We start from the raw sequence: 11,923 nt of genomic DNA on the forward strand, positions 1-11,923 counted from the left end.
ATAATATAATATCCTAATGTCTATATATTTCTTAATGTATATAATATACTAATGTCTATATATTCTTAATGTAATAATATTCTAATGTCCATATATTCTTATTGCATATAATATAATATACTAATGTCTATATATTCTTAATGATATATAATATAATATCCTAATGTCTATATATATTTAATGTATATAATATAATATCCTAATGTCTATTATATCTTAATGTATATAATATACTAATCTCTATATATTCTTAATGTATATAATATTCTAATGTCCAATATCTTATTGCATATAATATAATATCCTAATGTCTATATAATTTAATGTATATAATATAATATCCTAATGTCTATATATTCTTAATGTAATAATATACTAATGTCTATATATATTTAATGTATATAATATAATATACTAATGTCTATATATATTTAATGTATATAATATAATATTCTAATGTCTATATATATTTAATGTATATAATATAATATCCTAATGTCTATATATATTTAATGTATATAATATAATATTCTAATGTCTATATATATTTAATGTATATAAAATAATATTCTAATGTCTATATATATTTAATGTATAGGCCTATACCATAAAGAAGACTATAAAGTCATATTATTAACTCTCATCTCACTGGGCAAAAACTGGTTGACTCAAATTTGTTTCCCTGTCATTTCAACCCAAAAAATATTAAATGTGATGACATTGAATCAACACTGAAAACTGATTGGATTCTCTAAAAGACATCAACATATGAATTTCGTATGAATTTTTTCCACCAATTTGAACATGAATCCAATGACAGGGTGGAATTTGAACTGACGTCTGTCCCCATTTGGGGGTGTGTATTTAATATTGTAGTTGATTTCTTTTATGCTATAAAATATAACTTTTTCCTGCTAACTTTTGAACAGCTCTACCGTAGTAGTTTGAACAGTAAACAGAAGACATGCAGTAATAACAAAAGACAAAACAAACAACCCAAAACATGAAGTTGAAGTGAACACGTCTTTATTGTTTGAACAATAGCTTGGTTTAGACGTTCTAACAGAAGTTCGAAAGTAGTTCTTAGAACCCCTTCTGTTCTCAGACCAGTTATTTGAACGTTAGCAGTTGGTTCAGAGGGTTACTGATCTCAGACCAGTTATTTGAACGTTAGCAGTTGGTTCAGAGGTTACTGATCTCAGACCAGTTATTTGAACGTTAGCAGTTGGTTCAGAGGTTACTGATGCTCAACCAGTTATTTGAACGTTAGCAGTAGCTGGTTGGTTCAGAGGTTACTGATCTCAGACCAGTTATTGAACGTCAGCAGTTGGTTCAGAGGTTACTGATCTCAGACCAGTTATTTGAACGTTAGCAGTAGCTGGTTGGTTCAGAGGTTACTGATCTCAGACCAGTTATTTGAACGTCAGCAGTTGGTTCAGAGGTTACTGATCTCAGACCAGTTATTTGAACGTTAGCAGTTGGTTCAGAGGTTACTGATCTCAACCAGTTATTTGAACGTTAGCAGTAGCTAGTTGGTTCAGAGGTTACTGATCTCAGACCAGTTATTTGAACGTTTAGCAGTTGGTTCAGAGGTTACTGATCTCAGACCAGTTATTTGAACGTTAGCAGTAGCTAGTTGGTTCAGAGGTTACTGATCTCAGACCAGTTATTTGAACGTTAGCAGTTGGTTCAGAGGTTACTGATCTCAGACCAGTTATTTGAACATTAGCAATAGCTTGTTAGTTCACAGGTTACTGATCTCAGACCAGTTATTTGAACGTTAGCAGTAGCTGGTTGGTTCAGAGGTTACTGATCTCGAGACCAGTTATTTGAACGTTAGCAGTAACTAGTTGGTTCAGAGGTTGCTGGGTTTTGTTTTTACATGAACATTCAATACATTGACATCATCACGGGGTCAGAAAACAAAGTCACATTTAATCATCTACTCACAGAATCAACAGTCAGCATTAGCTCTCTCTCTCCTTCCCTCTCTCTCTCCTTCCCTCTCTCCTTCCCTCTCTCTCTCAGGCCATAGCGAGCGGCCGTATCTTCATGCGGGTGGTCTTCAGACTATAGTCAGCTGGTTTGTACGTCAGCCACACCACTCCGTTTTCTATCTCGTACGGAACGTTACTACCGGGATCGTACTTCCCCCCTTTGTAGTAAACACCGTTTAAGTTAGCTCTCTGGCAGTTGTTATACCACCAGCCGCCGCCGTACATCTCTGCACAGCTCTCCTCCCATTGGTCATTATCCTTATCGAAGGTACTAAACTTCATCCCCTCGTGGGAGAGGAACGACCCCAACCCGGGCGACCCCTGACTCCCTAAACTAGACTCCCCCTTGACTAAAGCGTCTCCTGCGTCGCCTGCGTACTCCGCCACGGTTAACTGATACCCCTCAGCTTCGCACCCAACTTTCACTGTGTACTCGGCTATCGCCTCCCCTCCCTCCCAGTCTTCTAGCTCTACCCTCAACATACTATCCTCCCGGGTTAGAAGATGGAGGTGTTTTAACCCTAGCCATACCTCCCCTTTACCCTGGCCGTCCACTCCTCCGAACCCCTCCTGGTAGTCTGCCCAGGAACGGTTGAAGCTAACCCCCCCATGCGCTCTCTGTTGGACCAGGGTCCACCCTCCTAGAAACCCTTCCTGGTCGCAGTAAACCTCCACTACCCCGTTCAGAGAGGGGGTGGAGAGGGAGGTAGAGGGGTTAATTTTGTACAGGCCGCTCTTTTCCCCTGTGAGATGGTTCCGTTGGATGTCGGAGCAATCTGAAAGCAGACGGAGAGACTACGGATTAGGGGCCCGGGAAGAATGGAGAGACCGGAATTCAGTAGTGAATTTAGTGTTGTCCTTTTCAGTGAAGAGAAATTACAACAGTCCTTTTGTTCTCCATGATTACACTTCTTATCCATTGAATATTTCATGAGCATACAGTAATATGTACAGTACAGTATATCTTATACAGTATCTCTGCAAAGTTTTATTTGTTAAAATAAAAAATAAAAAATGTTAGCTACAACCACATCATATGAGCAATGGCTGAACTAGCTTACACATCTTTGTTAATTTGGCTACTGTTCATCAGATTCTGAAAGTTAATTTTACAATCTAGGCTTTGCTTTGAGCTATGACAAAATTAGCAATGTTTCACTTCTGACTGCTAGCTAAGACGCTCAAAGCTTCTGGCTAAGACTCTAACCTCTAACGGCTGCTAGCATAAGATGCTAATTGCTATTGGCAGTTTGGCTAAGGTGCTAATGGAGRCTAGGCTAACATGCTAATTGCTAACGGCTGCTAGGCTAAGATGCTAACAGCGGGCTAGCTAGGTCAACTGCTGTGCGGTTACTCCAGGTCAGATGTACCTTTTCCCACATAATCCGCCTGCCGCTCGCTCCGGACGCTAGTCTTCACGCTGCGGGCGTGGAAATCTGGGACGTCGTCTTCCTCGTTCCCACGCATGAACGCTCCGAGATCCATTCCGAACGGATCTCCTCCGAAACCGCCGCCGGTGCCGCCGGTCTTGGTGCTGGTGAGGATGCTACTGCCTCCCTTGGTGCCGCCGTGGCTCGTGGTTTTGGTCAACGAGGAGGAGGAWGAGGAGGATGAGGAAGAGGAGGAGGTGAGGGATGGGAAGAAGTCGCCCATCCCTCCTCCTCCWCCGCCACCGTGCTTCAGCGCCTCACAGCCGAGTCCGCCTGATACTTCCTCGATGCGCTCCACTGGCCCGTCCTTCGTATGTACTATCGTCCTTTTCGTCGTCTTGGTACAGCTCGACGTCTGAGTGGTCAGGTGACCAGTAGTGGCGAAATCTCCGCCTCCGAGACTTCCCAGACCACCGCCGAATCCACCCATGCCTTTAAAGAAATCCCCAACTCCATCCCCCCTTGTCCCCCCACCACCACCCAGCTCCGTGATCGTTTTCCTCGGCCCGTCCTTCGTCCCCGACCCCGTTGACAAACCCGATGACGATGAAGAGCCTGAAGTCGAAGGCTTGAAGTGCGTACCCGGGACCTTGGCGGCAGACGAAGCGTCGGACTCCTGGGTCTCCAAGGTTAGCTTCACGGTCTTCACCTCCGGGAAGAAAACCTCCTTCTGCTCCTCAGCCGGGCCGGACTTGTACTTACTGAGAGGGGGGGGGGTGGAGAGAAGGGTACGGGAGAGGGGAGGAGAGGAAAAGAGGAGATTAGATGGTAAGGGGGTGTGGAGATGGAGGGGCAGGAGAAAACGAAAGCAGCATCCTCCTGCTCACCTGTCGACCACGACGTCTTTAAGCGGTCGGCTCTTCATGACGTACAGCGTGCGGACGGTCTCCACAGACTGAACGCTCTGGGATTCCAGCTGGTCCATCTGTTTGTCCAGAGCCACGTAGGATGTTTGATCAACGGAGAACTCAGCGTAGCCCTTACAAGACCCCTTACAGCGTGCGCAGCTTTGATGTCGATGTCCCACTGGCGGAGGGGGTGGAGGGGGGGGTAGGAGATGAGATGAGAAGGGAGGGGAGAGTGGGGTGGGGAGGGGGTAAGGGGAGGATGTTTGAGAAGGGGGGGAGTGGGGTGGGGAGGGAGGAGAAGGGGGAGATGAGTAGGGGGTAGTGGGGGAAGGAGAGGGGGAGGGGAAAAGGAGGTAAATAAAAAAGGCTTTTTTCAACACTCTTCCTCAATACCATGTCTTCTATAACTCTTCCTCTCTCACTCACCATGTTTCATATAACTTTCTTTCCTCACATCCCATGTCTTCATATAACTCTTCCTCTTCTCACATCACCATGTCTTCATATAACTCTTCCTCTTCCTCACATCACCATGTCTTCATATAACTTTCTCTTCTCACAACCCTGTTCTTCATATACTCTTCCTCCCTCACATCACCATGTCTTCATATAACTCTTCCTCTTCCTCATCACCATGTCTTCATATACTCTTCCTCACATACACTGTCTTCATATACTCTTCCTTTCTTCACATCACCATGTCTTCATATAACTCTTCTAATCATACATGTTCTTCATATAAGTCTTTCCTCACTCACGTTCTATATGTATGCCTCTGCATTGATATCATCTTGTAGTCTCTTTGAGGCTCTGATTGATATTTCTGTTCTTTCAACCAAAGGAAGGGTAATAACACCAAGGATACTGAATTCACATGTGGAAACTCTGTCTCTCTGTGGAAAGAGAGGGACTGTCTCCTCATCTCTTAGACATGGTCTCTGACCCTGGTCTTCATCATCATCATTCACATGTCAGTCTTAATCTCACTCCAGTCTCTGCTGCTCTATAACCTCGGTCTCTGACCCTTGGTCTTATCATTGTCATCATCAGTCTTAATCTCACCTCCAGTCTCTGCATGTCTATAACCTTGTCTCTGACCCTGGTCTTCATTGTTCATCATCAGTCTTAATCTCACCTCCAGTCTCTGCATGTCTATAACCTGGTCTCTGACCCTGGTCTTCATCATCATCCATCATCAGTCTTAATCTCACCTCCAGTCTCTGGCATGTCTATAACCGTGGTCTCTGAACCCTGCAGGTCTTCAATATCTCATCATCATCGTCTTAATCTCACCTCCAGTCTCTGCTCTATCTTAACCTGGTCTCTGACCTGGTCTTCTCATCATCATCATCAGTTTAATCTCACATCTCAGTTCTGTCAATCTTATAACCTAGGTCTTTGACGCTGGTCTTCAGAGCGTTGAGGATCCTCAGCTGGCGCTCTATCTCTGATTTGATATCGCGATCCTCTGACGGAGACGCTCTGCCAGGTCATAGAAGCTGTTGTCATTACCTGGTGACAGAAGGGGAGTGGTTTATGAGAGAGAGAAGAGATGGAGACAGAGAGAGGAGAGAGAGAGAGAGAGAGACAGAGAGAGAGAGCGAGAAGACCAAAACAGAGATCAAAAAGAACCAAACAAAGCCGACTGTTCTCCAATCATATTATCCCGTTCACCTGCGTTGGAGGTGAGTTTCTCCTTGAGTAGTCATAGGTCTGTTTGGATGACTGGTGGCAGAGCGGATGTTTGGCTCTGTTCTGGTCAAGGAGCTGCCTAATTTCTCTATCTTCTTCAGCAGGGAATGGTCTGCCTTGTCTAAACAGACCCTGGATACGACAACCTGACGGGCACTTAGGACCCTGGGGAGGAGGAGGAGGAGAGGGAGGGGAGGAGAGGAGGAGTGGAGGGGGAGGAGGAAGAGGAGAGGAGGAGAGGGGAAGAGAGGAGGGAGGAGAGGATGAGGAGGAGGAGGGAGAGGGGAGGAGATGGGGAGAGGAGAGGAGAGGGGGAGAGGAGGAGAGAGGATGAGGAGGGGGGAGGAGGTGGAGGGGAGAGGAGAGAGGATGAGGACGAGGCGGAGGAAGAGGTGGAAGAGAGGAGAAGAGGGGAGAGGAGAGGCTGAGTTACAGTACGGACATAGACAGAAGGTTGTGTATATACCTAAAAGTATATTTCTGTTTAAAGTCTCCATTAGTAAGAGAAACGGTGCTTACCCAGTTTCATCTGAGCAAGGCCAATGGTCTTCTCTGTGGAACATTTATCAGCCTTGTAGCATGTTCTTACTGGCCTGGCTCCACGAGGGTTTAATATGGTCGCTATGTCTCAGCGCTGAGAGAGATGATTAGAAAGAGGTGGGAGGAGGGAGAGAGAAAGAGGAGAGAGAGAGAGAGGTGGGGGAGTTTGAAGGGTGGGAGAAACAAGTGACAGAGAGAGAATGGAGAAGAGGAGGAGAGAGAGAGAGGAGAGAGAGAGAGAGAGAGAGGAGGTGAGAGAGAGAGAGAGAGCAGAGAGAGAGAGAGAGAGAGAGAGAGAGAGGAGAGAGAGACAGATTAAGAGAAAGCATTCTCAATAATTAGAATAGACAACAAAAGATGTCAGTAATATTAAACAATAATATTAATATTAATATTAGTAATATTAAACATATTCAAGATAAAAAATACTGAACTCATAATTTTTGTCACCGTATAGTTAAACTTGTGCGTAAAGCCTCCTAGTCCATGTCTACATGCCCCAGAAACCATATATATATATTCATTTAAACACACATTATATATATTCATTTAAATACATATCATATAAAAAAAATATATATATATATTTGACCATTATTTTCCTTCAGAAAATATTCACAACCCTTGACTTTTTCACATTTTGTTGTGTTACAGCCTGAATTTCATAAAATTACTTAAATTTAGATTTTTGGTTCACTGGCATACCCACAATACCTCATAATGTCAAAGTAGAATTATGTTTTTTAAAATGTTTATACATTTATTAACAATAAAAAGCTAAAATGTCTTGAGTCAATAAGTTTTGAACCCCTTTGTTATGGCATGCTTAAATAAGTTCAGGAGTAAAATCTTGCTTAACAAGTAACATAATAAGTTGCATCAACTCACTCTGTTTGCAATAATAGTGTTTTAAAACCTCTACGGGATCGGTGTACCCCCAGCGGGAACGGTTGAGCTAACGTGCGCTAATGTGATTAGCATGAGATTTTAAGGAACAAGAAAATGTCCCAGGACATAGATATGTCTTATATGGATAGAAATCGAACTGCACTGTCCAATGTACAGTGAAAGAATACCATGCTATAGTTTGAGGAGAGCACAGTTCTAAACTTGAAGTTGTATCCATAAACCAATTAGGCACAATTGGGCAGATTTGATACAACATTTTGAACAGTAATGCAATGKTTCATCGGATCAGTCTAAAACTTTGCACATACACTGCTGCCATCTAGTGGCCAAACTCTAAATTGCGCCTAAACTGCAATAATACATTGTGGCCTTTCTCTTTCATTTCAAATCAAATCAAATCACATGTTATTAGTCACATGTGCTGAATACAACAGATGTAGACCTTACAGTGAAATGCTTACTTACGAGCCCCTAAACAACAACGCAGTTAAAAAAAATATGGATAAGAATAATAAATAAAAGTAAAAGTAATTAAAGAGCAGTAAAATAACAATAGCGAGACTATATAAAGGGGTGTACCGGTACAGTGTCAATGTGCGGTGCACCGGTTAGTTGAGGTAATATGTACATGTAGGTAGAGTCATTAAAGTGACTATGAATAGATGATAACAACAGAGAATAGCAGCGATGTAAAAGAGAGGGAGGGGGGTGGGGCAGGTCTCTGACCTCCTCCCTATAGGCTGTCTCGTCGTTGTCGGTGATCAGGCCTACTACTGTTGTGTCATCAGCAAACTTAATGATGGTGTTGGAGTCGTGCCTGGCCGTGTAGCCCCTGAGGGGCCCCCGTGTTGAGGATTAGTGTGGCGGATGTGTTGTTGCCTACCCTTACCACCTGGGGGCGGCCCGTCAGGAAGTCCAGGATCCAGTTTAGAGGGAGGTGTTAGTCCCAGGGTCCTTAGCTTAGTGATGAGCTTTGAGGGCACTATGGTGTTGAACGCTGAGTTGTAGTCAAYGAACAGCATTTTCACATAGGTGTTCCTATTGTCCAGGTGGGAAAGGGCAGTGTGGAGTGCAATAGAGATGCATCATCTGTGGATCTGTTGTGGCGGTATGCAAATTGGAGTGGGTCTAGGGTTTCTGGGATAATGGTGTTGATGTGAGCCATGACCAGCCTTTCAAATTACTTCATGGCTACAGACGTGAGTGTTACGGGTCGGTAGTCATTTAGGCAGTTTACCTTGGTGTTTTTGGGCACAGGGACTATGGTGGTCTGCTTATTAAAACATGTTGGTATCAAAGATGATAACAAAAAAAATACAAAAAAGAATCATGTTTTATTCTTTGTATTATCTTTAACCAGATCTAATGTGTTATATTCTCCTACATTCATTTCACATTTCCACAAACTTCAAAGTGTTTCCTTTCAAATGGTACCAAGAATATGCATATCCTTGCTTCAGGGCCTGAGCTACAGGCAGTTAGATTTGGGTATGTCATTTTAGACAAAAATGGAAAAAAAGGGTCCGATCCTTAAGAGGTACATGATTTTTGAATGACTACCTCATCTCTGTACCCCACACACACAACTATTTGTAAGATCCCTCAGTCGAGCGGTGAGGTTTTCCAATGTCTCGCAAAAGAAGGGCACCTATTGGTAGATGGTTAAAATATAAAAAAACAGACATTGAATATCCCTTTGAGCATGGTGAAGTTATTAATTACACTTTGGATGGTGTATCAATACACCCAGTCACTACAAAAGATACAGGCGTCCTTCCAAACTCAGTGGCCGGAGAGGAAGGAAACCGCTCAGGGATTTCACCATGAGGCCAATGGTGACTATAAAACAGTTACAGAGTTTAACGTCTGTGGTAGGAGAAAACTGAGGATGGATCAACAACATTGCACTTTCTCCACAATACTAACCTAAATGACAGAGTGAAAAGAAGGAAACCTGTACAGAATACAAGTATTCTAAAAACATGCATCTGGTTTGTAACAAGGCACTAAAGTAATAATACAAAAARAATGTGGCAAAGCAATTCACTTTTTGTCCTGAATACAAAGAGTTATGTTTGGGGGCAAATCCAATACAACGCATAGTGGTGGCTGTCTCATGTTATGGGTATGCTTGTCATCTTTAAAGGACTGGGGAGTTTATCAGGATAAGAAAAGAGATGGAATGGAGCTAAGCACAGGCAACATCCTAATACTAAAGAATAATGGGCAAATGTAGCACAATTCAGGTGTGCAAAGCTCTTAGAGACGTACCCAGAAAGACTCACAGCTGTAATCGCTGCCAAAGGTGATTCTAACAGGTATTGACTCAGGGGTGTGAATACTTATGTAAATGAGATATTTCTGTATTTCATTTTGAATAAATGTGCAAACATTTCTAAAAACATGTTTTCACTTTGTGTAGATGGGTGAGAGAGAAAAAAAATCTATTTAATCCATTTTGAATTCAGTCTGTAACGCAAACAAAATGTGGTATAAGTCAAGGAGATGAATACATTCTGAATACTCTGTATATTTAAAAACATATTTCCAACAAAAAAAAGGTACCTCACAAATACATCAGGAATAAATATATGTTATCTAGAAAAAGTGGTATATAAATTCAATCTATTATTATTAAATAAATTATAATTAAAACTATTACATTAAAATGATAAATAATGAATAGAAACATTATCGTACCCAAGTGAAGGCAAGGACAGCCAGGAACAAGCAGAAGATGTGTGGTAGTGTCATCTCTCTCTCTATGCTGGTCTACAATACTGTTCCCCYGAGCTTCTGAGCTTTTTTTATCTGACTATACTTGTTGACAAACCCTTTTAGTCCCAAATGGCACCTAAATCCCTATAGAGTGCACTACCTTTGACMRGGGCCCATAGGCAGACCCGTAGGGCTCTGGTCWAAAGTTGTACACTACATAGGGAATAGGTTGCCTTTTGGAACACARCCTCAGGAGTTAGTCACTGATTGTCTAGAGAGCGGTCAACTCAGAATTTAGCAACCATCTGGGGGTTTCCAAACGGATTGATTGACACGCACGTTTAGACGATCTTTCCAGAAAGGTTGTGTATCCCGGGGTCGTATTTATGAAGCATCTCAGAGTAGTAGGGCTGATCTAGGATCTGTCCCCACCCCCTTCCCTGTCCATGTAATCGTATTCATTGTGATTAAAAAGGCAAAACTGATCCTTGATCATCACTTCTACTCAGAGACGCTTGAATTATACTAGGTCCCTGAATACAGCCTGGGTAGCTCTGAGGAGTGGGAGGCTTTGATCCAGCCCTGATTCAGCACCTGGGTAGCTCTTGAGAAGTAGAGGCTTGATCCAGGCTCCTGATCAGCCTGGTAGCTCTGAGGAGTTGAGGCTTGATCCGCTCTGATCAGCCTGGGTAGCTGTAGAGGAGTAGAGGCTTGATCAGCTGATCACGCAGGTAGCTCTGAGGAGTAGGAGGCTTGATCCGGCTCCTGATCAGCCTGGATAGCTGATAAGGAGTGGAGGGAGAAAAATGAGAGGAGAACAGAGAGGTATGTTTTTGAATAAAACCACAGCCAAGTAACAGTGTTGTTGATTTTTTTGTTTCTGTGTGGTTGTTGTTTTGTCATCTGTTCTGTGACGGAGTTGACTTGACTCAGCAGTTCTAAAAGAGACGGTCCCCTGTGCCCGTCCCGGGTCAATTTGTGCTCTTGCCAAACTCTATTGCTCATTGTCATGACAGTACAACAGACCGGTGGCTCCCAGGCTAGTCTGACTATGTACTAGTCATGTGTGTGTTTCGTCATCATGTACAGTCCCACCCCACACACTAACCACCCCACACCACTACACCACCCACTAATACCCCACCCACTAACCACCCCACACAGTACCCACCCCCAACACTAACACCCCCACACAGTACCACACCAACAACTAACCACCCACACACACCACCCCACACCACGCATATCCCACCAACACATCACTAACCCACCCGCCACAACACTAACACCCCCACACATACCACCCACACACTACCACCCCACACACTCCCCACCCCCAGACACCGCACATAACCACTCCGCACACAGTACCCACCCCACACACTAACACCCCCCACACTAACTACCCACAACATAACCACACCTAATCACACCCACAGCCCACCCCCTAACCACCCACACACAGTACCCACCCCCAACACTAACCCACCCCACACTAACCCCCACACATACCTCACCCACACAGTAACACCACAGAGTACCACCCCCACTAACACACCCCAGACAGTACCCCCCACACTAACCACCCCCAACCAGTACCCACCCAACATCTAACCACCCACACACAGTACCCCACCAACATTTAACCACCCCCACAACTAATCATCTCCACAGAGTACCCACCCCACAACACTAACCACTTTCCCCGAGACACTTAACCATCCCACTACACCACTACACCACACTACAACCACCCCCAGACAGTACCCACCTCGCCACACACTTACCA

At 43.7% G+C, this 11,923-nt stretch overlaps 2 protein-coding genes and 1 long non-coding RNA gene across 3 annotated transcripts; all 3 read right to left on the minus strand.

Moving 5' to 3' along the window:
• Window positions 1–1,009: 1,009 nt before the first annotated feature.
• LOC139026710 (uncharacterized) lies at window positions 1,010–1,328 on the minus strand. Its single transcript, XR_011478625.1, has 2 exons — window positions 1,242–1,328; window positions 1,010–1,144 (listed from the first exon to the last, which is right to left on the minus strand). It is a non-coding gene; the product is annotated as an uncharacterized lncRNA (long non-coding RNA).
• Window positions 1,329–1,626: 298 nt separating this feature from the next.
• On the minus strand, window positions 1,627–4,447 carry fga (fibrinogen alpha chain). Its single transcript, XM_024144616.2, has 3 exons — window positions 4,255–4,447; window positions 3,368–4,128; window positions 1,627–2,773 (listed from the first exon to the last, which is right to left on the minus strand). The coding sequence occupies exons 1-3, from the start codon at window positions 4,350–4,352 to the stop codon at window positions 2,025–2,027; spliced, it is 1,608 nt and encodes a 535-aa protein (XP_024000384.2). The 5' UTR covers window positions 4,353–4,447; the 3' UTR covers window positions 1,627–2,024.
• Window positions 4,448–5,636: 1,189 nt separating this feature from the next.
• LOC112078341 (fibrinogen alpha chain-like) lies at window positions 5,637–6,204 on the minus strand (the record flags this gene model as incomplete). The annotated part of the gene is given in 6 exon segments (XM_070442024.1): window positions 5,637–5,737; window positions 5,740–5,787; window positions 5,950–5,976; window positions 5,979–6,050; window positions 6,053–6,092; window positions 6,094–6,204. Coding segments are annotated over 6 exon segments (399 nt in total), but the record flags the coding sequence as incomplete, so codon positions are not given.
• Window positions 6,205–11,923: the final 5,719 nt, after the last annotated feature.

The sequence above is a fragment of the Salvelinus sp. IW2-2015 genome, unplaced genomic scaffold (assembly GCF_002910315.2).
Source record: "Salvelinus sp. IW2-2015 unplaced genomic scaffold, ASM291031v2 Un_scaffold5560, whole genome shotgun sequence".
NCBI lineage: Eukaryota > Metazoa > Chordata > Actinopteri > Salmoniformes > Salmonidae > Salvelinus > Salvelinus sp. IW2-2015.